Raw genomic sequence first — 27622 nt, 5'->3', positions numbered from 1 at the left:
TCGCTGGACGCGCGGCTTTCTGCGCTAGTGAATTGAATGGCACGCGGGATCAGTATGTAGATGAGAAGAAAGCCGTTCATCTGTGTTCTGGAAGCTTGCCTACTTGCTTACATGCTTCAAGGTAGTAAACTCAGCCCAACCCTAATTTTCTTCTCCCTTCTTTTCTTTTCGTTTTTCCTTGTCTTGGTTCATTCTTCTCTCTACCTTTCCCGAGCTAAGGCAGCGGCCGAGCCAATCTGGGGAGATCACACGCCCCGAAAGCTTAAGCCATGGCGGGCGAGAGATGACGAACAGCTTCGCATGCCTTGTTGGACAAGTACACACCGCAGAATGCATTCCTTATACTCTTGCTTGCATACATACATCTCAATTACGTGACGTCCTTTGACTTCCGTGACACGAGTCTCGAAATGCTTGCTTACCTCTTCCCATCCGGTCTTTATTCGGCCGACTGGAGATGGTGGGCTGGATAAACTTAGGTAGAGTAGGGCTGGTGAAGCATATAAGTATATGCTCTGCATTTCTCGACGCACTTGTGTCTTTGTCTATTCTCTCATCTCTAGCTCTATATTTTCTGCTAGCGGTACGCAAGGGAATAGCTACCTGAAACATAAGTCGAAGCCGACTATACTACCCTAAAAAGAATTCGAAAATATATCTAAGCTATATACAAAAGACTATATAGGAGGAAAATGAAAGCATCAACACTTGCCGCCGTGCTGGCACCCTCAATTGCCTCCGCGCAATGGTGGAAAGGCGCTCCTAGTTGCGCTGTAAGTACATTCCCTCCTACTATTCCTCCCACAACCACATAAGCCTCCACATACGTCATCGTCACCACAATCCAGTATTCCTCCTTCCTTTCATTGATAACTAACACTACCAAAGCAATCCTGCCTATCCTCCGCCTGGCAAAGCCCCAGCAGCACCGTAACCAGCGGTTGGCCCGCCCAGTCTGCATACTGCGACGCCTCAGGCACGGGCCCCAGCGTCGGGTCCTGCATCAGCAGTGCCTGCTCCTCCGCGTCCTCGACCACGGCCTACGAGTCCTACAGCTCCCTATCGAGCTCCCTATGCTCGCGGTACTCAGACTGCACGTCGGCGGGTAGTACTGGTGTGCGAACTGTCACGTACTCTGGCGGTTCGGTTACTTGGGCCGCACCGGGTGGCTGGGGATCTAAGGCTTGGGGCGGAGGGCCTGGGCATAATGGGTGGGGTAGTACTAGTGGTGCGTCGTCCGGTAATGCGTCTGCGACGGATGATCCGTATCGCCAGTATTGGAGCGAGTGGGCGTCGGCCTTCGCTTCGTCGCGGACTTGGACTGGTGGCGTAGCTACGGTTACTGGTTGCTCGTTCGATGGCTCGCCTTGGTATGTTGGACCTGGGTGTGGGTGGAATGGACTTGGTGGATTTGACGGATGGGTTGGCTGGGGTAGTGGTTGGAGTTGGGGTCCGACGACTACGCAGACGGTTACGTTTACTACTACGGACTCGGCGGGGGCTACTAGTACTGGCACGGGCTTGGCGGCGGTTGCGATGGCGGTTAGTGGGAGTTTGACTACTTCTACTACGTTGGGTACGCCGAGTGCTACGGCTAGTGGGACGGAGAATGCGGCGGTTAGAGGGCCGGGAGGGGTGACTGGGGCTGAGGGGTCGGTTGTTACGGGGATGATGGGGATTGCGCTTGGGGCGATTTTGGTTGTTGCTGGGATGCTGTAAGAACGCTTAGATCTTCTCTGAGTATCTGCCTGCTGCTCCTCACATCCTTGCTTACCTAGGTATATGACGTGCTGTTTTTATGGGCGTTTTGGTGTACATATGATTCACCTTGGGTTTGGGAAAACTGGATGGGTTGGATTAGGCGTTTGTTGAACCAGAAGATATACTTGGTTACTTATTAGGATTGAATAAAGAGAATAGCTTAAAACTTGACATGGATGATGTTGTGTCCCGATCCGACGCGAAATAGTACTCAGTGATCGGACTTGAAATTCACACAAGTCGAAGTTAAAGACATGGCTGACAATTTTATTCAACACCTGAAAATTCAGCGAAGACTAGACGTTATTATTAAGTGGTTCCTAATTCCACCTATTTTGCACCCTCATCACCCGAAGGGAATAAAATGCTCGAACCCACCGTGCTTTCTGAGGTAGTTGGCGAAGTTTCCGCCTTCTGTGCCTCTCGTCCTAGTCTTTCTTCCTTCACTACAGGTTCCATCTTTTCCTTTCCTTCCATGCCAAGACTACCCTCTTTACGTTGTGGTCGAGGTGGTGTGGGGGGCAAGGGCACCGAAGGAGGGCCGCTAGGCGGTGGCTGAAACGTCGTCGACATCTTCCTACGGTTCCAGGCGCGGTCACCAAGCGTACCTTCTGGGCGGGCGGTGGCGGCAGGTGTAGTTAAGCTAGAACTTGGACCGACGCCGGCTCGGAAGTCAAAGTCGAAAAGTGCGGTAGATGCGGTCGACGGCATCTCGGGCGATCCTCGCCATTGCACGGCCGAGCTACTAGTAGCGGCGGCATCTGCGGGGAGGCTAGGAACGGTGGGAGATGCGGCGGGGGCGGAATTGGCCGGACCTGTGCGAACTTCCTCAAAGAGTCTTTCATAAAGAGTGTCTCGACTAGATTGCGAGGTTGGCGAAATGCGCGCGTGAAGTCCCGAACTGTGGCGATTACTACCAGACTCTAGAGCTGGCGTCGTCGGGGCGAAATCAGTTCGGTCTGTATTGTCTGTTGTCTTGACTATGCTCGGGATTAGTCGTAGAGATGACCGGTGTTCTAATTGCTGGTCGGCTAACGGAGCGAGTGGAAGCTCCTCCTCCTGGTGCTTCTTGCGCTGGTAGGCTCGAGCGCATAGAAAGAGAAAGGCGACTAAGATGATGAAGCCCGAAATACTGCTTACGATTGCAGCGATGGCCGACGTAGAGACTGTTGACTTCGAAACATCTGGTGAATCTAATGGCGACGGTCCAGGAGATGGAGGCATGGTCACCGATATATCAGGTGTTGACGACAGTTCTGACTTGCTTTGGGTAGGCTTTGAATTATCTGTAGCCTTTAGGAGTGCACTCGCAGCATTAGCTAAAGATGGTGAAGTATCCGGAAGCAGAGAGACTACCGTTGATGAATTCCCATCCTCTGTGCTTTGACTAGGTTCATCGCTATAGTGATTTGTATTTGTTGCAGTGTCACTACCCTCGCGCGTAGGACTATCAGTTGCGCGGTCCGTCGGCGTGGGATTGTAATCTATTGTTGTCGTGATTGTAACGACGGAGACCTGTACGTCAGGCAAACCCAGCACTCCCAACTCCGATGTGTCCCCCACCATCAAGGCATCGTCGCATCTTGAATCAAAGAGCAGCCCAGTCCATAACAAAGTCCTTAGACAGAACCACTTCGAATTAAAGCCTAATGGAAACATTGGCGATGTCATATCGACAGTAATCGTGTATCTCGTAATGAGCCATTGTGCACGGCACCGAACCAGACATCACATCTCTGAACATTTTTGCCATCTTCGTCGGTGTCGAATCAACCTGCACACAAAGAGGTTGCCATCGAGATGGATCCAGACAAAGAGCCTTGTCTCGCATGCGGCCTTATAGGCCTATTTCGACCAATTGAGCAATTCATTGCTCGTGGATAGGAGCTATCCATAACCAGAGGTATACGAAGACATATTCCTAGGTTTATTCGACCCAATACAGATACTCGGAATTTTTTCGCCGGAAGACCATCATCCAACAACTCTTAAACCAACACTTTGGAGAGCAAAAATTTTCAGAAATAAAGCAGAGCAGAACAGATAAAGAAGGATGGCCAGGCAACTTTATGCGGATTGGACAAACTCTGGGAGGCGCATAGATATCCGTTTTCACATTTCCTAAGATAAGGAGGTGATTGCGTGATAGGAAAGATAAGAATGGATCGACAAGAGGAAGAGCCTCATGGTGAGCCTGCCGCTTCGAGCTATCTGGCGGTGTCGATGTCTCCTATCTAGATCTGCTCTAGATACACAGATACGGTATCAAGTAACGCCCCCATGCATATGTGTGTAAGTCCCTGAATGCATCTGGTTCCAAGGGTTCAGATAAACATAAGTATGTAGGTCACAGCTGGTACCCCGCGAGCTACAATAGGAGCCGTGTGTTATTCTTGGTGGAGTAGGGCCCTGATGGCGTAATTAGACGACATTCTGACTCGGATTTGCGAATTATTAGGTAACAAATTGCCAGTAGCTCTCGTGACAGCTTTCCTGAAACAATATAAAATCCATGCCCGCCCCAGTTTCTTAACAACTAAAGATTCTGGGGTTTGGGGTTATCTAACGGACATCCGCAATATTGATACCGGATTCGAGATGGGGGCCAATCTTGCCAATCTTACCGCTAATCACCTGCCAAATTCGAGGGCGACAGAGATAGGCAAATCTTCTAATCTTTAGGGCTCTCAGACAATTGCACTTCTCCAACCGTCTATATCTTGGAGAGCTCCCCAGTTTGTCAGATGGACTACTCGTTACCTACCCTTGCCTAGCAGGTGGCCTGTCGAACTTACCGACACAACAGCCTTTACCTTCAGTGCCGTGGACCATAATGGAAAGTCGTATACGAGTTGGAGCTCGCTGTCGCATTATTTATTAGCCTTCGATGATTGGTCAATGGTCTCACTACTTTTACGCGGGGATCTTGCTTAAGGGATCAGCGGTCGCCGTGGTACTCGAAGGAACGACAAACATGATCCGCCTGAAGCCATTCGACACTAGCCTGACGAGAAAACAGGGGATAATGGGTAACACAGCATTATTTCCCACACAAAAGGGTCACTCAATGGATCACAGATGACCTCACGATCAACCGGCGACAGTCTTTCCTTGTCCATCTTGCTTCTCGTTGCAACTCGGTTCGACGAATTTTTCGAAATTTAACCCCCGCGCCTTGACGGGACCAGCTGACGACTCCGACGCGTTCCTCCCTTGGACGAACCCCCACGCCCAGCAATTTCGTCTATTGGATGACCCCGGGCCTAGCTGCGATGCTGTCGGCGGCTAGAATGGGAAACCGAGCCCGGCCACACGAGCAGAAATTTCGCACACATACACAAAGGAAGTCTAGAAGATGAAAAATGCTTGCTCACCCGGTTTTTGGTCTTACGCACTCCTGCCCATCTTGGTAAAATACCGCAGTGCCTATTTTACTTGCATTGAGTAGCTTCCAACCCTGACTGGTTCCAGACCACTTTAAAAGAACAGGCCCCTTAAATTCGCAATTTTTTCTTCATTCACTAGCGACATCTTCAAGTTTGCTGTCTAACAATCAGGTTGCGCCGCGGAGACATCTCTAAGGAATTGACGACTCCTCGGACTGCACGATTGAAAATATTGAAATCGAAAAAGGACAAAGCCTAGAACTAAAGAAAATGCGGCCGATTTAGTACCACCGAGATCGTCGGCCCTTGGAGCCTAACCTCCCTAGGTATCTAGCAATTCGGTACCGGGTCCTGGTCCTTTGTTAAAATGCTAGTGTGCAGTTGTTGGTCGCTTGTCACGAGATACAACGTATTTTAATTGGTGGTAAGCAACTCGGCCTCTCTCGACGACACTATGAATATCGTAAACCCTAGACTCGAGAAGCATGGCTCGGTGAGACTATACCCCATTAGAATGTGACCTGTTTACGGTTAGGTGTGGCACAGAGCTGTTTATTACAAGATTAGTTAATCTATTGTCATCATGCTTCCTCACCTTGAAATACATGATATAGTGGCATCTATTAATCCACGATCACCTATTTCGGTACTGCGACCGAGATAGAATAACACGCTTTGAACGGCATCAACTCTACCTTTCGCGGCAACTGCCGAGCTTAGTCCATGAACGGACTTTAGAGCCAGTCGAAATGATTTTGATTACCTCAGGTGTGTTATAATTGACAACTGATAAGGCCTTGGGAACGAATCCGTCGCTAGTAATTGAGGCTATTTTGGACTTTCGACCCACTCCGCCGGGTTTTCAGGGTCCTTAGCAAGTTCGCGAACTGGGAAATGCAAGGCCTGCAAAGGACTAGTTGCTCCTTGAGGTACTCCGTGAAATGGCACTATGATGAATTTGGTTATGCCGGATATAAGTTGGGACATGCGACTATTGACTATTGGGAGTGAAAGAGGGGACTACTGGTTATTAATTGCTACCTGCCTTATAAATCTCCTGGACCAAATGGGGAAATTTATGAGAAGCGGGCTTGGAAGTTTCTGTTGCAGCGAGCCTGCACGCGATGCTAGACGCCATCGAGCTGTCGAATGGGAGAAATCGGGAGCAAGTTGATGAGATATTAAGGCTACGCGACGCCGAGTCTAATAGGTGCTATTCTGTGGCCCCGTCTTACTCGTACCAGGTAGGTAGGTAGATAGTTTTATATGCTGATTTATTGTGATTTTCACATGTGATAGAGCTCATGTCTACTTCATCTTACCATTGAACTTCCGAATTGGTAGTAACCAACTCTCGGTCGATGGAGACAAACTCATTTTATTCCCTACCGGACTTAAATTCTACTTATTGTAACACAAAAAAGAGTGTGGCGATCTGCGGCTTTTTCAGCTTGTTACGTTAAAGATTTGAAATGAGATCTCAGATGGCTGGCTACCAACCAGCCTTCAACTTCTTCAGATGATGGATGAACTTTAGAAATGCAGCTAACGATCACAGGGGGTGAGTGGTTCGGCCCACTACCACGCGAACGAAAGAGCAACCACTAGACCTTGGCGATTCTGCTAACGGTCTTAATCATTAGGTCCCATAACCTAGCAAATAGTTGACGGCGGCTTTTCGTCATCCTGTTTCAAAGGGCCGGCGGGGGGCGCCCGCGGACTCGGAACTATCCTCCAACGAGTCTCGCGTGAGAGGATCGTGTGGGAATACGCCCTCAAGGCTGATGGTCTTTTGCCATTTCTGTCTCAAAGCCACCGGTTCGATGGGGAAACACAACATTGAGGGCTAATAAACGAGTAAGGTACCAATAAGTCTATTCTTGAACGTATACCATCGGATTAGAAAGATCTCTCTAAGATCTATGAACCAAAAACAGAACGATGCTGTAATGAAGCCCCCCGTGGATTTCGTACTGCTTTAAGGGACGGCAAATCGATTCTTGTAACTCGTGTAACCTAGGAACCCGCCGCCTCCAGATGATCCATCCCATTAGCCACGCCGGCGCTCATCATTTACGGTCACCCGTGTCTCGCTAAAGAGGCTTGAGAGGGGATCAAGAATGGTCCGTGGGCTAGGCCCTTGTTTCTTATTCACGCCTGTCTTGGAACATCCCATCGCGCTGCTCAAGGGTTCGCACTCAAAGTGTGGGGGTTCAACCATCTTGGTCCATGCAAGACGAGAGGACCCTTGTCTTCTAACCCTTGGCTTGGAGGCGCATTGCGCGTCCGTTAGGTACCCTCTACTTCGGCGGTACACCACCCAATTTCTCCCATCCTTTTCGAACCCTTTCCCACACCCGCAAACTGGAGAGTGGCTTTCGAATATGACTGGTCTTGCTTTTCAATTCTCCTTCGACATCGGAACTTGCTGACCAGTTCTAAAATATGGAATTATCCCGCTCTCTCTGAGTGGTCTCGACCGCGCAGAGGATCATAGGGCCGTAGTCCCTACATATTTCTTACCAGGATTCTTTCGAGCGCTCCAGAGGCAATAAGGGCGAAGTTGATATTCTCCATGTGATTTTCTCATCCCCAAGGTGTGAGCTACGGATGAGATGAACCCCCACCTCGGTGAAATTCTAAAAGGGGAACATGTGCCTATTCGTAAGACTTCACTATGATATATCGCGTGATACCTACGTAGTAAGTACTGTGTATTGGAAATAATTCAGCTTCTCCAATTTAGAGCATCTAGAGCTGTCTGTTTATTGTCGTTTGAAGAGTCCCGCTAGGTTAAATACCTAAAAACGCACGGTACATTGGGAGCCATCCTTCCTGCTTGGGCATTTCGAGGCTGGTAACACAACCTTATGCACAGTTCTTTGCCGTCGAATAGGAAAATCGAGGCCCTTCAGTCTACCCCTTCGTCATTATTAATGGGTAAGGCCAGCATCATCAATGGATGACATTATGCTTTTAGAAATGAGCTTCACACTGCGGCTTCGGAGTATAGACATGCATAGTCTTGCTTGGGTCTGTATATTCTTGACTCTTTCTCTCTTAGCAAGTTAAGTCTTAGTAGGAGTTATTCGTACCGGCTTTTCCCGAAGACCCATACAGACTTGCTACCAAGAGAGCATAGCGCCGATACTAGTATGTATGCAGGGTCCGAGTTCGTCTATAAGATATCTGAGCCGCGAAAATATCTGAAGCATCGAGTCGGGACCAGAAACTGGCGCTTTGTCTCCCGCCGCTCCACAAATCGGCGTTAGACCGGACGATACTCTCACGACATACATATCACCACCCCCTAGTAGGCGGGGGGATTAACGTGCCTACCCTTGCCTTACCTCGCTCTAGCGCTATAACGGCGATGCAGGTTGAAGTCACTAAAGCTTTGGCTAGATTGCTTGTATTCTTGTTCATCCTTCGAAGGTTGACGTATCTGGCGTTCTAAGGACCCATCGGCAAGTGACAGGTAACCATATAGACGGCTATTACATGCTTGCGTATATCGATTCATAACGTAGATATTGATCGTATGGTAGTTCCACTTCCCCTGTTGGTAAGCCAATAACCATGGTATTGTACTGTGCCGTATATTAAGGGTATGAATGACATTAGAGACATTGCTGTTGGGTGAGGAGGAAGAGAGGGGCAACGCACGTTTGCAGCTTTGTTGTAGACCAAACCCGCGATGGACCGGAGACGACGGTACTCGGTACACGACGACTACTTGTAACCATACTTGTAAGCGCTGGCAAGTGAAACATACATGTATCTAATACAGATGTATGTAGGTATACAGCACCTACATACATATTTCAATGAAGCAACAGAAGCACAGAAGCAGCAGCTCGTATGTATCCACGAGTCACCGGTCTCCGTTCCCCAATTTTGCCTGTATCATTTCCCAATACCAATGTATGTATGGAATTATCTAGCGCTTCCCCATTACTCATGTCTGTCTGTCAGTCGATGAGCAGCCCTTACTTACATGGTGCGGATAATTGCGCCAAACTGACATGTCAGTGCAGAATGTGTTCTAAATGATGCAGGTCTATAATATACATACACATTCTTATATAGGATAAGGTTAAGTATGTCTATATGCAGCCATGTACATATAGTGTATACGAATACCTCTAGTTATACCTTACGTATTGTATGTGTATGTATGTGTATAGTATAGTACTTTGTATACTATTTAGAATAAAAAAAAAGGCCGTTGAAGGGAGGTGGAACTTGAAGAACCTTGGAAGGTTACAATTGTAAGACCTACACTAAGTTGAATGTATCCCGGTACAAACTAGTACCCACACATACCATGCATGGGTGAATCTATCTAAGCATGTACTCGCTAGTACCTACCCTACTTTAGGTACTTGCTTACCTTCAGTAAGTTCTCACATCTTCTTTGCACCTGCCTGAGCATTTCATGAAGTGGCATAATCAATCTTGGAAGTCGTATAGCGGATTTATCTAGTCAAAAGTCTAATTGATAGTCTTCAGATGCACTTCATATGCTAAACCTTTCTCTCCAACCTTCTAACATTGATCTCCAAGCTTTACACGATCCTAAATCAATCCACTTCCATGAATAATTAAAAAGGGTAAAATCAATCCAAAATTGTACACGACTACATATAGTACCACCATAGTACCAGCGACATCGTTCAATTAACCCCCCACTAAGGTCGAGGTCCTCTTGTCTTTTTTAATTTCGGTGCAGATCCACCCCTCTCTCTGTCTTGTCTTCCAGTTCTCGCTTCGGCTGCATGGGAGCTTTTGGGGTCTTAGGTGCGGAGGCACTTCAGGGAATCCCTCGAACTCCAATTGTCGCTGTGGGATTGGTCCAACCGGCCAGCCATCAAGAACCATCAATCCAAACCGGCCTTAGCATCCCTTCTAGCAGCATCCTCGCACTCACACCTCACACAAAGCCGCAGAACCACCCGCCAGCCCGCCCAGCGCCCAGCGCCATGCCCACTACCTATATCCACTTCAGCGTATGAGCGAAGAGCTGCAAATCGTGGATCGCCGGGTTTTTCTCAAGGATGCTAGCACCGGAATCTTTCCCAGCCTAGCTTAGCCCTCTAGCGAACTAGGGACCCAGCTAGAACCCTACGTATGTCGTATGTACATCCACAGTACTATTACCGTATCTGTATTGTATTCTGTTCTATTCCCAAGTGGAAGTGTGGTACCCTTTTTTCAAGGAATTACCAGCATCTGCACTACTTGCACCTCGCGCGCATCCACCAATCCATCAAATCCACCTCCATTACCTCCATTACAAAGGTCTGAGGACGCACCCACCTACACCCATGTCACCCAGGCAAAGCCGAACCAAACTGCCTGATGAGTGACCATCCAATCCACCCAACCCGCCCTGTGGAATTTCAAAAGGCGATGCGACAGTGAACTGCCCGAAGTTGCTATTGTTGTCGTTGCTTGTTGCTTGCTTGCTGCTGCTGCTGTTGCTATTGCTACTACTACTACTATTACTTCTTCCTTCGCCCTCCACAAGACCCTCTTCTACCTTGGGGTGTCATACATCACACCCCCCTCCGATTTCAAACACGCGAGTGTCGACCGAGCCGGGAAAAAAGGAAAGCAAGACAATTAACTGTACACTGGAACTAGATCTACAGCACGGGACTCTTATTCTCGATCTCGTCCCGTTTGAATTTTTGCGAGCTGATCGCCTACCCTCGAGCGCTAAAAAGTCTGGGAAACAAACTTTTAGGATAGTGTTCGGCTTGCGAAGGAACTTGGGCTGACAGCCCAAACCTTGGAACGTGGGGAAACTTGGAAGGGCCCCGTAATACCTACGAAATAACTTCTCTCCCACCTCTGCCACTACTACTGCCACTAGGTACCAGACTACCTTGTACAAAACTAGAGAGACGCCCCCCGACTCGGGTTTCTTCTTTTTCCCGTTTTCCCTTATTAATCTACATGGCTGCTAGCACAGTGTCGCCGATAGCGACCTCGAGTCCTTTGACAGCCATGAATCCCACGACGACAGAGCACGACTTCCGCTTCCCGCGAAGGCCATTCGAGTCCCACGAGTCGAGTAAAAAGAATACCGACGAGAATAGCCCCGGCGATTTGCGCTTCAACGAGCTCAATTTGGACTTTACGAAGGCAGAGAATGCACCATTATTCGACTTCCTACAATCTTCTATAATTCCTGCTCTGCAGAATGGCGTGTCTAAAAACGAGGAGAATTTAGAGCAGGTGCAGCAGAGCGATCCGCTGGCCACCCAAATTTGGAAGTTTTACCGCAACGCGAAGCAAACACTCCCAAGCCAGGAGCGCATGGAGAATTTGGCGTGGCGCATGATGCACTTCAAGCTACGGAGGAAGCAAGCAGAAGATGCTCGGTATGTTCGTCGTGTATAATCGCATTGCGGTTCTAACCATTTTTTTATAGGTGCGCAGCTCTTCGTGAGACCGGCAATGCCGCGGCAAATGGCACCAATGCTCCGAGTGGTATTGCGCAGCTGAGAAAAACGTCGGATCAGAACTTTATGCATATGGACCCTATGAACCTCGATGACTTCATATTCCCCGAGAATGTCGCGACTCCAGCGGGATTGGCAGCGACGCCTTCGCCCGACGTGAATAAGCAGGACGGAGAGAAATCGGCACATACTACCGCCGCCGCCATTCCTATTAAATCTCGCAAACCTGGTCCGCAACATTTTGTTCCTCAGTCGGTTCCTGTTCCCCCTCACCAGAGAAACCAAGACGAATTCGCATATGTCACTCGGCATCACCGGAAAACTAGCATTGATGACAGACGAGTAAGTAAAGCCGAATTGTCTTTGTTTACTAGAAACTATCACATCATTCCTACCATTTCTTTTGTTTTCCAATATACTGGTATATCTTATTCTGCTATGTACATCCTTAAGCAAAGAATATATCAATACATAGATGGGGCTAATCATGATTCTATACTAGACTCGAAACTTGAAGCGTCCTGCTAACTTTTCGCCTCATGTCTCCGCCCTCAACAGCAACAACTTTGTTGCAAATGATCTAGATGCTGATTCTGACCTCCACGAATACTCCTTAGATAACACACATACCAATGGTAACCCCCACGCGCCGCATCATTCAAATGTCCCTTTCCCACTTGAAACCTTTTCTATGGAGAACGATCCAATCATTACCTCGGCCGGACCATTCCAGCAAGGATTTTCATTCTCACCATCGAATTCGCCAATGGTTCACCATGGACCCTTTTCAAACTTATACAACCACCATGGTGTTGCTTCGAACTCGGTAAATGGTGCAGACTATTACTCCCCACCTGGATCTGCCTACCAGTCTGCCGTTTCTACACCTCACCCCATGGTAGAGAATGAGAATATGTTCTTCGGCTCGATGGATATGCGCCATCAACGAGCACAGAACTTCCGTGCAGGTGCAGGATCAATGAGAAACCAATTAGGCCAGCAATTCATGCAACAACATAACGGTAACTCGATGTTCCCGCCTGCTACTACCGGAGGAGACTCATCCACTTCGTTTACCCAAAGCCTCAATTTTGGGCACGTTGATCCGACCCAGGTTTTCCAGCCTGACCATCCAGTTCGTTCGCCAGGTGTTGGTGGCATGATGCATGAGAATATATTTAATTTTGGAGCGGATTCTGATAATGAGGATGATGATGGTGGTGCATTCGCCGACCGCAACATAGGGATGCACCAAGCATTTTCGCCGGATAACGAGTCAGGAATGGATTTGGGTAACCAAAATTCATTGGGATGGGACGCTTCCTTGCCCGGACAATTTAGCACACAAGCAGCTCGTTACCCCGGTGGGCCACCTCGTAAGCAAGTTACTATTGGAGGAACAACAACAGATTTTCTAGATTCTGGTGACTGGGACACCCAAAGCAATTTACCAAGGTCCCAGTCGTTTCGATCATCCAGTGACAGGCGCCAGAAGATTCCTCGTACAGCGTCAACACCAAACGCTAACATGGCTGGTCGCGGAAATCCATTCGACAAATTGGCTCAATCGAACCCGAGTTCTCCGCCTGCGGACATGCCAGGGAACGTCTCAGGCTTTTCTTCCGTTGCACCAAGTCGACCTACTTCCCCGCCCGGCTCCAAGCATGGCTCCACGAGCAACCTGCAAGCTGCCGCTGGAGGGCAGGGAGACGGAAACGCACCAACCACATGTACCAACTGTTTCACTCAAACTACACCGCTATGGCGCCGTAACCCAGAAGGCCAGCCTCTTTGCAATGCTTGCGGTCTATTTTTGAAGCTTCACGGAGTCGTGAGGCCGTTAAGTTTGAAGACCGACGTTATCAAGAAACGTAATCGTGGATCTGGTGCAAGCCTCCCGGTTGGTGGAACGAGCACGAGGTCTAAAAAGAACGCCGGAAACTCGTCGGGTGCCGCGTCTGGTACCGGCTCGCGTAAAAATTCGACACTAACTTTGTCAGCTACGAACAACGCAACGCAAGCAACCACACCACCATCGGCGGCGAATAGAGCTGGTAGTGTCAACGAGGGTGAAAGCCCTGCTAGTGGTGCTGGTGGTTCCGGTGGTAACACGGCAGGTAGTACACCGACGAGCTATGCAGGTTCTGCTAATGGTGCGGTCGGCGGCAAGGGCGTTGTCCCTATTGCGGCAGCCCCTCCCAAGAACGCACCAGGGCCAGGTGCTGCTTCACTTCCGCGAAGTGTTAGCACCAGTGGCTCATCGAAACGGCAACGTCGCAGCAGTAAGAGTACTGGTCCAAACGAATCGTCCATGGACGTTGATAGCCCCGAGAATTCGACTGGTTCGAATGAAGCGGCCCGTTCCATTGGTTCCTCGAGTGGTTTTGCTGGCATGTCAAACCCAGGAAATTTAGGGCTTGCCAATGGTTTTGGTATGACTCAAAGACCAATGATGGGATCTGGCATTGGCGGAATGTCTGGAGGTTCCAGCACTGTGATGAATTCCGCCTCTGGAAATGGACCGCAGGAATGGGAATGGTTGACGATGAGTCTCTAAATTGACCCGAAACATTATTGCAACTGTAACTGAATATTACGCACGACACGACTTCGAATCTTATCGACTTACGCATTCTCTCGGACGAACATCATTGGATTTTGCATGGAGGTTTTCTGATTCTAATTTCTCATACTCAACCTAAGAGGGGTCCCTAACCAATTTGTTACGAACGATGACTCGGCCGAACTCGCTACAGTGCGAAGAACGATTAATCACGACATCATCATACATCGGCGTTGGGTTTATCTAGTGTCTTACCACCAAGCGACCATCATTTTCTACAGATTTTTCACACAAGACGTTTCACGGCTTTTTATCTATAACCTGTGGTATTAGGTTTTTCTTGGTGTATGCGGATTTGCACACCAGAATGCCGAATGAGGCTTATCCAATTGTATGAAAGGTCTCAGGTTGTATAGAATGGAACATACCCGGGGAAGCTTACGCCTTGCTTCTAATCACAAATTACCTAGTTGAGACGAGACTACCTTCGTCTCTGACATAATTTCATCCGTTTATATAGTGCCATAGTGATGGCACTTCCGGCACTCGTCTACCGAGTTTAATATACATCACGGCACCGCCTACAAGACTAGTGGTATCTGGACGGGTTCTATCACGAGGCATGCCGCAATAACCTATTGTTACGATACGATATTCTTTCGGGATGGGTTTCTTGTTTAGCAGGGAGAACGGTTCGGTTCATACGAATGGGCCATGAATTTAGTTCTGTCTCTATTTTTCTTTGCCTTGGTGGGCAGGATTTGGATGGGGATTTGTAGATACGGGATTGATACCATTTTTATTGTTTGTAGACAGGGCGGGCAAGGCCATCTACGAATCTGCCGAGTCAGAAGACAGGGGTGTCACATATAGCTACGTATAGCTATGTGTACAGTAGGCGGACAGGCGGAGGTAGACAGACAGACGGGCAGAAAGATAAGTCTGAAGTTATAAGTGCTGCTTCGTGGAAGTAGATGGAGAGATGGATGCGGTGGGTGTTGATAAGATGAATGAGAGCATCCTGAAAGCGTGCACGCATGAAGCAGACCCCAGACTTTATGGTTCTATGCCACATGTATTCTGTTACTAGTACATACCTACTCGCTTGCCTACCTATAGATGGCAGGAGGTGAATAATACTGTTAACACCTAAATATGATATGGAGTCTATTGTTGTGAAGCTATGAGGTGACTATTCCCTTTATTGAGCGCCGCCTTAACTAAGGCGCCTATGTGATATATCAACTACTCCCCTGATTTCGAGTAAAAGGGGTAAAGGTACTACGAGGTAAGGTACGAGGGAGGTACTTACTTGCTACTTTGCTTCGAGATCAGGAACACGTCCGATACATTATGTGTGAGCGCCCACTCATCCTTACGAATACCGGCTCTCCTATTGAGCTATTTGCTCGTAACAGCCCCTCAATGGTCATTGTTGACCGACCCTCATAGTTAGCCACCAACCCTACGATAGAAAATAACTTAGGCAATGACGTGGAGCAGGGCACCAATACACCGGAAAAAGTTTCCTTCCTGCAACCCGACCCGGTCCCTCGTCCCCGCCCTTTGTTCACTTATTTTTGTCCTTTGTCAACACGAGTCATTCCGTTTCCCGTGCCTCGGTATTTGCTACGGCATCGGCATCCCGGCTCCGCAGGGTTGTCCCGCCGGACGTGTCTTGGGTCTTTGTGTAAGGGTAGGAATGTATTGGAGTTGGAGAGAGGTTCGGAATGAGGTCTTAGTCAAGTGGGTCGGCGGATGGGAAAATAATTTGGTATGGGACAGTAGATACCTGATGGTAACGATTACTCGTCCTTTGTCTCCCTCCGTTTCTGGGATTTCGGTACGTCAGAGGTAAATCGCCACGGGGATAATTTGGTAAGGTAAACCGATGCTTCTTCCCAGGCATATAATCATAGGAAATAACTCGGATTGTTGGATACATTATAGTTAGGTTCTGTGTCCAATTCAAAGACGGAAACGGAGGAGGCAAGGCGTTCGGTGCCGACTCATATACTCGGTTCTACGAGAAATTTAGGTACTTGTAGAGGTAGAAAATACTATAACTGATGCTTCGTCGTCGAAATAGAGATTACGTCCATATTTTAGGGATCACCGGGAATTCGAAAGTATAAGGCGGACTAGAAATTGTTCCTCCTAGTTCGTAGGGTATAAGAATCCTTGAAACGCCGGATCCGTCAACTTGCCATTAAAGCATCTATTAACCTCTGTATACGTAAAGGCAGATATATACGTCTGCCTAGGCGATTCGGACATATGTTGCCGTAAATAGGCCTTAGGGGATGCGGTACATTTCAATGAGACGATAGGTGAAACGGATATAGTATCGAATGAAGTGGCACGTCGCAAAGACAAGTAGAGCACGCAAGAATCACTAGACCGATAAAAATGCTTTGCAGAGACGATTACTATCCTCTGTAGATTCCGCCTTTCCAGGCAATACCTGCGTAAGTACAGACGAGGAGACTCGCGAGTAATGACCAAGCCAGAACGATGATGCCGTGTGACTCCCAAATGAAAGATGCAAATCCATATGCATCCATAACCGTTTCATCTCCCACTCACTTCCGATCGTAATAGAGCAGGTTGATTTTGTCGGCCATACACCACTGCAGAGGTGGACGCTCAGAGCGAGACACGGTCGAGTATCTGCTCGTCCATCGCCTTCCAGATCCTCTCGAATACGACGTTGGCTGCTCTCAAGAGGGTAAGCGTAGCGTTATGCTTATGAGCCGGGGTTGGGGTTCATCTGTGTAAATGTTAGCATTAAGTTGGAGCGCGAAGTCGATAGTAATAGGTAAAGCATACCTTTCTCTTGCCACCGGTCAAGGTGACGTTAACGAATCGTCGGGTGTATGTGAGTCTCTTCTTGGCACGACCCTTAGGGGTCTTGGACTTCTCTTGCTTCTCAACCTATTTCAATGACATATATCAGCCTATTATTCTCCAAACATAACCGTGACGAGCAAATCCGGTATTTCCGAAAGGTTGATAGAGGAAGCGCGTGTCTAAGATGGCTGGGGCGTGGTCGTCGATGGTTATTTCAATCGGGAAGAATTTATCGTGGGGAGTGGCGAATCAAATATTGTATTGCGAAAACTTCGATAGACAGTCGGGGAATTGATTGTAATCGATGGATGAATCGTCGAACTGCGCGCTGCCTCGTCGCGAAAATGGATAATCGAAAAGGTTCAAATGGCACCAAGTAGAACTAACCTTAGGGGTTTGAGACTTGACCTTGCCTATTGAAATTTATCAGTATTTTATCCTTTCATCATCGAATTCTCATCTATTGACGGAGCATCGAGGACATACCGGCACGGGCGAGGGATCCGTGAACTTTTCCCATCTTTGCTAGTGTTGTGATGTAGACTGTCGGGGAGTCGATGAAGTTGATTAACAGGAGAAATCGATCGATGTGGGCGGTTTTTTGCTGATGAATACCAACGTCTTGGCGCTTCTCGGATGAGGGTTGAAAGTGGAAGAGTCACACCGAACAGACTAGGATTCGTCAAATTTACCACAAAGGGCTAAGTAAACCCTGGTCATGTGATTCTTTTTCTAGCATGCGCCACCAAAAAGTGAATTTGTTGGTTGAGTGGGGCAAACATTATGTAAGTCAGATTCTGCGGATATTTATCGGAAGTTCCCACCCAGCCGTGTACTTAAGTACATATGTACCTTGCAAACATCTGAGTCTAGACGCCACGAGTCCAGGATTATTTACACTTTGAACCTTCCTCCAACCCGCCATGCATGTGTACCTGGTACAACGAACGGGCTACAAATGAGGCTTGCAGGTCTATCATATTTCATTCTCTTCCGTAAATCCCTTTTCTAATCTTACTAGAGGCATCCGAAACTCGTCTCAGCAATTTTGAGCTACCAACACATAGAACACAACACCAAACAGAAAGGAAACCTGACTTACACAACATTTTACATCGTTAGACATTACTAAGCTAGGTAGGTCCATGAAGTTGATGCTTCCAACATAACTAAGGTTTCCGAATGACTAAGCCTGTTAAGGCAAGTCCCCAGACCCGCAACTGCCATGGGTCCCACATGATACATCATTCACATGGGATCGTTTGACCGTAGTCGGCCTTGCTCCTTCTTCCTCGTTTGATGAACGTTGAATTGAACTGACCGCTAAACGCCATCTAATTAAACATTAAAGGCATAAAATTCTAATATTAAGCTTCCATCCATTCCCAGATTGTAACTCAGACTCAGAAACTCAATTACGCTTTCCCCGCGGTCACAGACATTGGTTGTAACGCCTACGCGCTCGGAAGCTTACCCCAGCAGTAGCTATCCCCGGTGGTAATACATAGACAAATCTCTCACAATGAAGCTCCTAATTGGCTTGCCATTCATCACTTTGGCTGCCAACTCTTTTGCAGCAGAAATTGCTCCAGACACACAGTACTTATTCGCCAATCCTCCAGCTTCGCAGTCAAATTATCGAATCCCAACTTCGTATGAATCGGCAGTTCTGGCTCGACGCATCTTAGCGCTAACTCCACTCGGAACGCTCGCTACCGTTTTCCCAGATTCTTCCCGTGCGCGACAACCCGATGGCCTAGGTGGCATGCCTCTAGGGCTGTTGGAGTATGTAGCCGATTGCGAAGAGGATGGTGACCCTACCTTCCTAGCCATCAACATCGAAACAACCTTCAGGAACGTTCAAGGCGGCTCAAATATTAGCTTAGCCCAACAGTGGACACCCCCATACCCACCTGACAAGCGCATCAAGTCCACCTTCTTTGATTGGCTATTCGGACGGAATGATGAGCCTAAGGAAAAGGTACCCTATAGCGCTGTCAACCTCCCCCGATATAGCCTGTTAGGTTACATCGAAAAGATCGATCCGGCATCCACTAAAGCTCTATCCTCATGTTTCGTGAATACACACCCCGATGCGAAATACTGGCTTCCTGGCAACAAAATCCACGAGTCCGAATTTGTGAGATTAGTCGTCACCCAAATCTACTGGATTGGCGGTTTCGGCGACAGGGCGTACATCGGCTGGATCCCCGTCGACGAGTGGAAGAACGTCACGCGAAAGGAATGGGAAAGCGTAAGACTACCCGGCGAGAAGAAGGGTTGGGACGAGTGGAGTACCTCGGATCTTTAAACGTGAGGTCCTATGATATCTAATTAGCGTGGAGCTTGTACTTTGAAACGACATTTGTTATTATTTCGGCCACGTTCCTGTAATTGTTGGAAATATGTTGGATTAGGAGGAGCATTTCACCAAGCATTATCACATGTTCGTACGTCAATCCTTATCGTCGGCAACTTCGGTAATTTGGAATAGCAACGACAGAAACAGAAACGGATGGGAATACCTACCATAACCGCTAAGATTGATCAATACTTTCACGAAGATATGCTCAATTTGTTTTTAAAAAAATCGCAATTTGACGTTGTCACCCCTTTTTATTCTAACCAACCGGCTCACCGTCCGGCAAACACGGGTCTGGGTAGCATTAGATATCGGAGATTCGGCGCTGACGTAACTATACATTGAGTAGCATCAGATAGGTGCCTGCGGGGCTTCAGGTCCTACATACTATTAGTCATAATCCCTTATACTCCAACGATACATCCTCTTCAGGATTCTAAACGTTCTTTCCTGTCCCGCTCGTTCCCAATTTACGTTCCGTTCCCCTGAATGCCAAGATGAGTAGCTCAAACCAACCAACCGAAGCACTACCAGACCTACCTCTACCGGAGGGTATTGTCTCAGATTATGTCGACTGTTCCGCATCATGCGGCCTAACATGGCACGTCCTTAGAGCCGGTAAACCCGGCAACCCTCTCGTGCTGTTCTGCCACGGATACCCAGAGCTCGCATATTCATGGCGCAAAATCTTGCCTCGCATCGCCGAAGCTGGCTACTACTGCGTCGCCATGGACCAGCGTGGATACGGCCGTACTATCGGCTGGCCGCGGCATCAACCCTACGATGAAGTCAACCTCGACGATTTCGTGTTTACCAACCTCGTCCGGGATCTCGTGTGTCTAGTCTACGCCCTAGGCTACAAGACAGTATATAGCATCATAGGTCACGACTTCGGGGCCGTAAGCTCCGCCATGTCCGCACTCATGCGGCCAGACATCTTCCTCTCTACGATCCAAATGAGCCATCCACACCACAAACCCGCATTACCTACCCCCAGCACCAAGGCAGAAGAAGCGGCAAAGAAACCTGACATCCAAGCCGACCTCGCAAAACTCAATCCACCGAGGAAACACTATAAATGGTACAATTCCAGCCCACAAGCAGCACACGACTGGGAGACCCCAGCACAAGGCCTCGAAGCCTTCTTACGCGGATACTTCCACCTAAAATCCGGGGACTGGCCATTGAATAACCCGCGCCCGCTAGAAAAATGGGGTGCGCAGGATTTGGCTGGTATGCCGGAGTATTATATCATGCAAGCCGCGCACTCGATGCCGGAAAGCGTAGCTTCGAACATGGCATCCACAAACCAGGACTTTCCCAAAACTAAGAGTTGGCTGTCGTCCCGGGATCTGAAAGTATATTGTGAAGAGTGGACGCGCACAGGGTTTCAGGGTGCGCTGAATTGGTACCGCGCGCAGACGGCGTCGACGCCGCAGAGTCGGCGGGATATGTTGCTTTTCGCTGGGAGGAGGATCGAGGTGCCGTGTACGTTTATTAGTGGCGCGAGGGATTGGGGGAATTATCAACAGCCTGGTGCGATTGAGGGGTATGAAGACCCGGATGCGGTTAAGGAGGGTTGTTATAGGGGTGTGAGGTTTGTCGAGGGCGCGGGACATTGGGTGCAGCAGGAGAAGCCGGAGGTTGTCGTTGGGGAGATATTGAAGTTTTTCGAGACATTGTGATGGTACGTGGTGTGTCGAGGTAGGGGTTAGGTCGGGGGTCGATTATGCGTTGATTAGATTTAGGGGAAAGAGAAAGAGTCGCAGCGTGAGGATTTGGCGATACATTCACGCATTTGTCAATTGATTAACGCATCTAGGTAGATTCTGAAACTGAATATGAGAAAGGTGAAAAAACAAAATTGTTTGTCATGGTGACACAAGATAAAGGGGTAGGAGGTAGGAGAAAAAAATAAATACGAAAAACCGAAAAGAAAAAAAGAAAGGAATACCGCCACACCCCGGACTCGAACCGAGAATCTTCAGCTCTACTATCTGGAGTAGGAGGCTGACGAGTTGCCATTTCTCTAGTGCAGCTGCTTATACCATTCGCCCATTCGCCGTTTCGTGTTATTTCATGCTGGTAATGATTGTTATTCGAATTTATTAGCCAACTACCTAGAAAGGTAGTTACGGAAGGAAACATAGACACATACCTGCCCAAGGTACCCAAAGACGAATATCGTGAATTTCTCACGTATCTACGACTGGCTGCTGTCCAAAGATACATACACCTCTGCCTGCCTGCCTGCATCTACACGCACAGCCGCTCCACATGGCTGCCTAACATTCCAATGACGAGCCCCTGCTTCAGCTTCAGCTTGATTCCCAACTGTCCTATGATTTATCAACAAACAAATATCTCCTGCTTATTGATTGTAAATATCATTTCTCCTATTTGTGTTTGATATACGCAATATCCTGATTCGTTGATCGTAAACATAGCCTCAACGTAATATTGATATAGAATTCTACGTCTGGCGAATCCCAAAGAGGTGGCCTCGCGCGTATATGATACAAGTAGCATATTTTTTAAGGAACTCGCCATATTACAAGCCTTATCACCATGTTGATACCATGTATTATTTCATATTTTATCATAGTTGCGTCTACCTAGGTACGTTTAGATCAATTTCCTTCGATAAGTATTTTCAAGGGAAGCAACTTCTAGCCCCCAAACAAATCACATTGATCAGCGTAGCAAGACCCAGTAGTGATTAGTTCTTGCCATACCAAATTATTATTTCACATTAGCTTCTTCGTGGTTGCAATATACCTATGGAAGTATCTACAAGGTACCTGATGCTCTGGACGATGGCATCGTACTTGCCTAATGCTGTGCATGACTTAATGTAAACTTCCTGGTACCTAAGGCAAAAAACATTAGAAACATGGCCTTTCATTTGCTCAACAAACATTTTGTCAATATTTTAACTCGCTGCTGCCTAGCTTTTCGACATGGTATTGGCAGCACGGACATCAACCATATGATTTACAGGTGCATAGGCAATTGTGATATAATATAGCGTTTTATTCATTCCTAATGGCTGTAGGATATGGTATTGAATTATATTATAGGTTCCTACATCATGAGAAGAATACCTGGGTTGTGCCCGACCACTAAAGTTAATTTAACATTTTTGTACTCCTTCTAAAAAATGTATTAACATATTGAGTCAATAGCACCCTCGAGGCTACTTCCTCATGACCATTTTAGAACAAAGTTTACGCTCTTTCCTCAAAGAAACCCGATCTAGGGGCCGGTTTTGCTGGCCACTTCCTGCCGTAAAACGGAACTCGTATGGCCTATATTTCCGGTTTAATCGGAGTACCCATTCGGCTCCTAAATTACAGGCACCTTTCGGTACAGTCTTTCATTATACATCACAATTCGTGTTAGATAACCGGGTTCCAAATGGGCCTTTTTGGCACAGAAATTAGCTCATTAGATGTGCGCCTGCCATAGCTTAACTATACATAAACCCTTGTTACCGTCAGATAACCCGCATAAAACGCATTCGATTCCCGATATATAGTATATGATAAGATGAAGGCTTGAAATGGTAAATGCTATTTATGCGGATACTGTTAGAAGAAGGTTAGGTATTTGGGCTTAGAGGATAAGGGCACATGATATGAACGCCCCTAGAAAATCTATTTAACACCCTAGCTACCCATCAAGAAGACAGGTAAAGGATAACTCAAAGAATGAGGATATTCACATCTCTTATCTCCTTGTAATATTCTACGTAGACGTCTATACATTATGATTATGTCTTGTACTGTACTGTCTATATAAGACTTTTATAACATAGGTTGTGTGAAGAGACTTAGGTAACTCGATGATGTCGCCTCGACCAAATTAAGTAGGGAGAGCAGGGCCATACCTCCTTCCCGGCGTTTGATAACCCACTAATGTAATAAATCTTCTCCCATATCCTTCTTTTGATTTTTTTGACCCTTCTACCACGGTTCGTCGTTCTCGTCGTTTTCATCGTTTTCATCGTTTTCCTGCACATCCCGCCGTACCTACAACTTTAACTCCTGCGCTAAGTGCGCCAATCCGTACGATGTCTACCATTCCGAACATGAACACTGGCATTGTGATGTTCATCAATCACCGGGCTGGCAGACCTATCAGCCCTCCAGACAGCCTACCAGACGAAGACTTCTATCCTCCCGCCAACTATGCCCCGGAACAATTTGAAATTTCCAAGGGAGAGAATGACACCATCAAGGTGGGCTTCCTCGGTAACGCACTGGGTGTCTTCCTCTTGGGAGTTGGAAAGGATGACGCAAAGCTCTTCAATCCACCATTCAAGTCAATCTACCCCGTCTGTGTCCAGGGCAGCGAGGAGAATGTTTGCCCCGGCTCGCTCATCTTGGAAGCAACACGAGAGAACCAGAAGCTCATCCGCGCCGCCGCAGGGATCCTCCTGCAGAAGAAGAACACCGCATACTTCGAGTTCATCAAAGAATCCGATATGGACGTCCCTCTCGCGAGCAGATGTGTGGTGAAGAAATACGAGACCCCCGAGTTTCAGCTCAAGGTAGCGGAAGCCCAAGTCAAACCGGCCTTCCCTCGTATCTTGGCGATGACCTACGTTGACCCTGTGTCTGATCAGCGGCGACGAGTCAATGGCTACTTACTTTTGGCTCGCCGGCTACGTGACAACGGACACGTTCTGTACAGTGAGGTCTTCCATTCGAAGGACAACGTATTCAGGGTCAGCACGTTTGATATCATCCTCTGGGAGTCCGAGGAGGCGCTCGACCGCCTATACGACCTCGATCAGGAGATCACCAACCAGTTGAACCAGCATTCGAACGGTCAGTCGAATTAGTGACGCCTAGATATAAGATGGCTGGGTTCTCGGTTTATTTGCAAACGTCGTTGTCGCCATTACGATTGTCCGTTTTCGTGGGTTCTGATGAAAATATTCGAAGGTGCTTTTTCAAAATCTAACACTATGGAATCCTGTTTCGGCCTTCTCATCGAGTCATGAGATATACGCGGAAGATTTGTTGCGATGTTGTTTTCGATTCGCTTAGGAAATACCGGCGCCGGCAGTTCTGGGGCTCTTCAGCTAGCTAATTGCACACCGATAAGTAGAAACACATTAGTTTGACCACCAACTCTATAAATTTTATTATGTGAATCCTCCCTCTCTATATGCACTACACATGACCCCAAGCCCACCTCAAATAAACCAAATATAATTATACAGAAAGTAAAATATAAACGATAGAATATCTAAACGACAGTATGTCAAAGTAAAATAAATGATAGAATGTCTAAATACCTAGGTAAGTAAATAGGTAGGTATTTAGAGGGTTATACAACATTATTCCGAAATTCCAAAGGGACCAAAGGGACTGTAGCCGCGCCTCGAGAACTCAGGGATATGGCTCAAATCTCGCTTCGCGGTAGGCGCATCGCATTTCTGGAACACCTTGCAGTCGGACTCGCACACGGTTCCCGCGGGCGGCAGTTCGCCTGTCTCGAAGTACTTGGAGACGTACGCGTTCTTGCATTTGCTAGGTGTTTTGATGGTGCCGTGGCCCATGCTATCCTGGGTTAATACACCGGCGCCTGGGTGGTCCGCTGCCATGGCACCGGCGTTCTTGTGCGGCGTCACCGGGTCTAACTTGCTGGATAGGAATAGGATCGGCGCGGCGGGCTTTCCGGCTACGGGACTCGATAGCGAACCGGCTGCCGCGGGAGACGTGAAGGGGCCTTCGAATCGGTACTTGGGGCGGTAGCGCCATGCCCGACAGGCAAGACGTTTGGTGGACCAGATCGAGGAAAACTTTGTACTCTGTGTGTTGAGCTCCGCAACGTAGGCCTGGAAGTCGGAGATCGTCATGTCAGTTTGGTCGACGGCGTCGCCGCAGTTGACGCCGAAGAGCGAGTCTGATTTCCACGTGTAGCTCTGAGGCTCAGTCGTCGAACAGTAGGCCTCGGCGGTGGTTATGCTGTACAGATTAGTGAAGTTGCCCTCCATCCCCTCGGCTATTCCCGCAGCCATGGACGGCCACCCGTATATGGGGTCGTAGAGTGAGGAGAACATTCTGGAGAGAACATCTTCACGTGTGACCTCTTCGACATAAGTTCCGTCTACGATTTGGGCCGGTGAAGTTTGAAGATCACTTAGGAATTTCTCGACGCGGCTGCGGATATCTCCACCGCTCTTGTCGGTGGGCTTGTAAAGGGGGCATTCGGAGCCGGCGTCGTAACACCCATCCCATATGGCATTCAATTCCTCATCTGTGTCCTGGAGGTTCTTGGCCCATTCCTAGAAGATTGATTGAAAGTTAGCTTTGAGCCAACAAACAAGGTGCCTAGGTAGGTTAGAAGAAGAAAAGTACTTACACCTTTAAGATAGTCGTGAACATTGACGACACCTTCAAGCATCATCCGTCCAACGCGACCGGGAAACATGGAAGCGAAGTAGTTTCCAAGTATAGTTCCATAAGAGAAACCCCAGTACTGGATTCTAGCAACATCATCACTGCTCTGCGGGTACTCGGAGCTTCCACGGATGCGCATTTTCTTCGCGTTGGTGGAAGTAGCGTTCTTGTTCCTCAGCTCCTCGATCTGATCCACGATCTCGACCATATCTCTGGCGACGCTCGCTGTAGACATATAACCCTGGATACCGGTAGCTTCTCCGCAGCGTTCTGCAAGGGCACCCACTAGAGAGGCTACGCGTCTAGTCGCATCCGTGCTGATGTCCAGTCTCCCCATGGCGCGCGATTGTAGATTGTAGATATTGCGGGCGTATTCATTGTTGAAACAATCAGCTCGCGGTTCGGAGAGGCCGACGCCGCGCGGGTCGAAGGAGAGGATCTCGTAGTGCTTGTTAGCGTCGACGATGTTCTGTGAGGTGTGGCCGAGGCCTAGCACGAACTCGACACCAGACTCGCCGGGTCCGCCAGGGTTCATGATGATGGTGCCGCCGAAGGAAGGATCAGTCTCGGGGACTGTCGCTGGGAGGGCGATGATGGCGATGTTAGCGCGGGCGGTACCGTTGGTGGAGCTCGAGTTATTGAGCCAGTCGAGAGGGACCGAGAGCTTGGCACACTTGAATTCGTCGTAGCAAGGAGTGTATTCAAGTGAAGCGGACGGCTTGAGGTTTTTCCAGTCGAATCCCGAAGTGTCCGAGGCCGTAGCAGAGTGGCCGAGGCTAGCCACGAGGCCGGCTACTGTAGAATACTTCATTTTCGGGTCTGTTTCGATAATAACTTGACTAAAGGTATCGTTACGGATCCGATGGGTCTTGATGAAGTAAAGTTCCTTTGGTTTGAGTTGATGGTGATTTCGAAAGAGAAAACTGGCGAGACAAGCACATTAATATAGCTCTTCATCTTCGTAGTCCTAGATACTGTAACCCCCCTATTACTGATGGCATGGCACCACGAAGCCGGCATATCTGCGTAGTGTACGTAGTCTCTTCCCCATCTTCGCAGGCTGTGTCCCCCTCGCCATTGCTCGAGCTACATTAGATGAGTTCTTCTCGCCCGAATTGGGTCTGATCGGCTAGAGTTGAAATTGTCGATCTTCAGCTGAGCAAGCTGAGCCATAATTAAGTTGAATTAAGCTTACCTGAGTAAGAACTTATTGTGAAATAGAGTATTGCATAAGGCCGGGGGCATTGGTCTGTTGATGATTGCTCGCTAGTTTGTATAGGGTTATTCTCTATAACCAAGTTGAAGAATAAGCCAATCACAGCGTCACTATAGAGTTCACATTACCTGATATAGTAAAGGGTATCCTTTCGATACTAAATATAGACAAGCTATACAACTAAAAAGCTTCTAGCTAGAATCCATATTTTAGTTCAGTCGATACTATATCTGTTCCTATGCTGCGAAATTGGGTTTCGAGAATGTCTAGAGAACGATGATGAGCTGTTCTTGCTTGTAGCTTGGCGTTGCAATATTGCAAGGGCATATGGTTGAACCATGCGGTCGGATCTAATACGACGTAAGATTTGATGAATTGCGGATTGCCTAATTCGTTTGCTTTTAGCGGTGATCGACCTATAGTTAGGAAAAGCGAAACGATATCATAATATTCGATGAATGGTTAATTACTAAGTGTATACGTTTTCTGCGGTGATCGGCCTCCAAACAATTTCACATACGTATTAAGGATTATAAGATGAAAAGAATGAAGCATCACCATGCCGGCTCTTAGGGGATTGGCTTCAACGATTTGGACCGAT

General features: G+C 48.0%; 8 protein-coding genes and 1 non-coding gene across 9 annotated transcripts; 5 read left to right on the top strand and 4 right to left on the bottom strand.

Moving 5' to 3' along the window:
- The first annotated feature begins 535 nt into the window (after positions 1–535).
- F4822DRAFT_111323 (uncharacterized protein) lies at positions 536–1922 on the top strand. The gene is made up of 2 exons (XM_051452468.1): positions 536–773; positions 889–1922. The coding sequence occupies exons 1-2, from the start codon at positions 693–695 to the stop codon at positions 1717–1719; spliced, it is 912 nt and encodes a 303-aa protein (XP_051317750.1). The 5' UTR covers positions 536–692; the 3' UTR covers positions 1720–1922.
- Positions 1923–2091: 169 nt separating this feature from the next.
- On the bottom strand, positions 2092–3432 carry F4822DRAFT_425192 (uncharacterized protein; the record flags this gene model as incomplete). Its single annotated transcript, XM_051460293.1, has 1 exon — positions 2092–3432. The coding sequence occupies one exon, from the start codon at positions 3430–3432 to the stop codon at positions 2092–2094; it is 1341 nt and encodes a 446-aa protein (XP_051317749.1).
- A 7203-nt stretch (positions 3433–10635) lies between these two features.
- On the top strand, positions 10636–14534 carry F4822DRAFT_111281 (uncharacterized protein). Its single transcript, XM_051452467.1, has 3 exons — positions 10636–11536; positions 11587–11959; positions 12120–14534. Exons 1-3 carry the CDS (start codon positions 11109–11111, stop codon positions 14172–14174), a joined length of 2856 nt encoding a protein of 951 aa, XP_051317748.1. The 5' UTR covers positions 10636–11108; the 3' UTR covers positions 14175–14534.
- Positions 14535–16840: 2306 nt separating this feature from the next.
- Positions 16841–17810, bottom strand: F4822DRAFT_111226 (ribosomal protein S30). The gene is made up of 4 exons (XM_051452466.1): positions 17517–17810; positions 17418–17443; positions 17010–17114; positions 16841–16950 (listed from the first exon to the last, which is right to left on the bottom strand). The coding sequence occupies exons 1-4, from the start codon at positions 17548–17550 to the stop codon at positions 16927–16929; spliced, it is 189 nt and encodes a 62-aa protein (XP_051317747.1). The 5' UTR covers positions 17551–17810; the 3' UTR covers positions 16841–16926.
- A 487-nt stretch (positions 17811–18297) lies between these two features.
- F4822DRAFT_111202 (pyridoxamine 5'-phosphate oxidase-domain-containing protein) lies at positions 18298–19615 on the top strand. Its single transcript, XM_051452464.1, has one exon. The coding sequence runs from the start codon at positions 18553–18555 to the stop codon at positions 19339–19341; it is 789 nt and encodes a 262-aa protein (XP_051317746.1). The 5' UTR covers positions 18298–18552; the 3' UTR covers positions 19342–19615.
- Positions 19616–21144, top strand: F4822DRAFT_111203 (alpha/beta-hydrolase). The gene has a single exon (XM_051452465.1). The coding sequence runs from the start codon at positions 19890–19892 to the stop codon at positions 21075–21077; it is 1188 nt and encodes a 395-aa protein (XP_051317745.1). The 5' UTR covers positions 19616–19889; the 3' UTR covers positions 21078–21144.
- Positions 21145–21346: 202 nt separating this feature from the next.
- On the bottom strand, positions 21347–21431 carry F4822DRAFT_t19. Its single transcript has one exon. It is a non-coding gene; the product is annotated as a tRNA-Arg (tRNA).
- Positions 21432–23118: 1687 nt separating this feature from the next.
- Positions 23119–24329, top strand: F4822DRAFT_110955 (uncharacterized protein). Its single transcript, XM_051452460.1, has one exon. It carries the CDS (start codon positions 23465–23467, stop codon positions 24236–24238), a length of 774 nt encoding a protein of 257 aa, XP_051317744.1. The 5' UTR covers positions 23119–23464; the 3' UTR covers positions 24239–24329.
- A 1-nt stretch (position 24330) lies between these two features.
- On the bottom strand, positions 24331–26902 carry F4822DRAFT_111096 (TAP-like protein-domain-containing protein). Its single transcript, XM_051452461.1, has 2 exons — positions 25768–26902; positions 24331–25690 (listed from the first exon to the last, which is right to left on the bottom strand). The coding sequence occupies exons 1-2, from the start codon at positions 26614–26616 to the stop codon at positions 24740–24742; spliced, it is 1800 nt and encodes a 599-aa protein (XP_051317743.1). The 5' UTR covers positions 26617–26902; the 3' UTR covers positions 24331–24739.
- Positions 26903–27622: the final 720 nt, after the last annotated feature.

This window comes from Hypoxylon trugodes (genome assembly GCF_022578975.1).
Source record: "Hypoxylon trugodes strain CBS 135444 unplaced genomic scaffold F4822scaffold_2, whole genome shotgun sequence".
Taxonomy (NCBI): domain Eukaryota; kingdom Fungi; phylum Ascomycota; class Sordariomycetes; order Xylariales; family Hypoxylaceae; genus Hypoxylon; species Hypoxylon trugodes.
Note: the sequence above shows the minus strand (reverse complement) of the source record. Positions and strands in the feature narration are given on the sequence as shown.

Coding starts and splice junctions, on each gene's coding strand:
- F4822DRAFT_111202 (XM_051452464.1), top strand. CDS start 18,553: ATGAAGCTCCTAATTGGCTTGCCATTCATCACTTTGGCTGCCAACTCT.
- F4822DRAFT_111281 (XM_051452467.1), top strand. CDS start 11,109: ATGGCTGCTAGCACAGTGTCGCCGATAGCGACCTCGAGTCCTTTGACA. Junction 11,537..11,586: donor AAGCAAGCAGAAGATGCTCG/GTATGTTCGTCG, acceptor ATTTTTTTATAG/GTGCGCAGCTCTTCGTGAGA. Junction 11,960..12,119: donor CTAGCATTGATGACAGACGA/GTAAGTAAAGCC, acceptor ATTCTATACTAG/ACTCGAAACTTGAAGCGTCC.
- F4822DRAFT_111226 (XM_051452466.1), bottom strand. CDS start 17,550: ATGGGAAAAGTTCACGGATCCCTCGCCCGTGCCG. Junction 17,115..17,417: donor TCAAGTCTCAAACCCCTAAG/GTTAGTTCTACT, acceptor TCATTGAAATAG/GTTGAGAAGCAAGAGAAGTC. Junction 16,951..17,009: donor TGACCGGTGGCAAGAGAAAG/GTATGCTTTACC, acceptor ACATTTACACAG/ATGAACCCCAACCCCGGCTC.
- F4822DRAFT_111096 (XM_051452461.1), bottom strand. CDS start 26,616: ATGAAGTATTCTACAGTAGCCGGCCTCGTGGCTAGCCTCGGCCACTCT. Junction 25,691..25,767: donor TTCACGACTATCTTAAAGGT/GTAAGTACTTTT, acceptor TCAATCTTCTAG/GAATGGGCCAAGAACCTCCA.
- F4822DRAFT_111323 (XM_051452468.1), top strand. CDS start 693: ATGAAAGCATCAACACTTGCCGCCGTGCTGGCACCCTCAATTGCCTCC. Junction 774..888: donor AAGGCGCTCCTAGTTGCGCT/GTAAGTACATTC, acceptor ACACTACCAAAG/CAATCCTGCCTATCCTCCGC.
- F4822DRAFT_110955 (XM_051452460.1), top strand. CDS start 23,465: ATGTCTACCATTCCGAACATGAACACTGGCATTGTGATGTTCATCAAT.
- F4822DRAFT_111203 (XM_051452465.1), top strand. CDS start 19,890: ATGAGTAGCTCAAACCAACCAACCGAAGCACTACCAGACCTACCTCTA.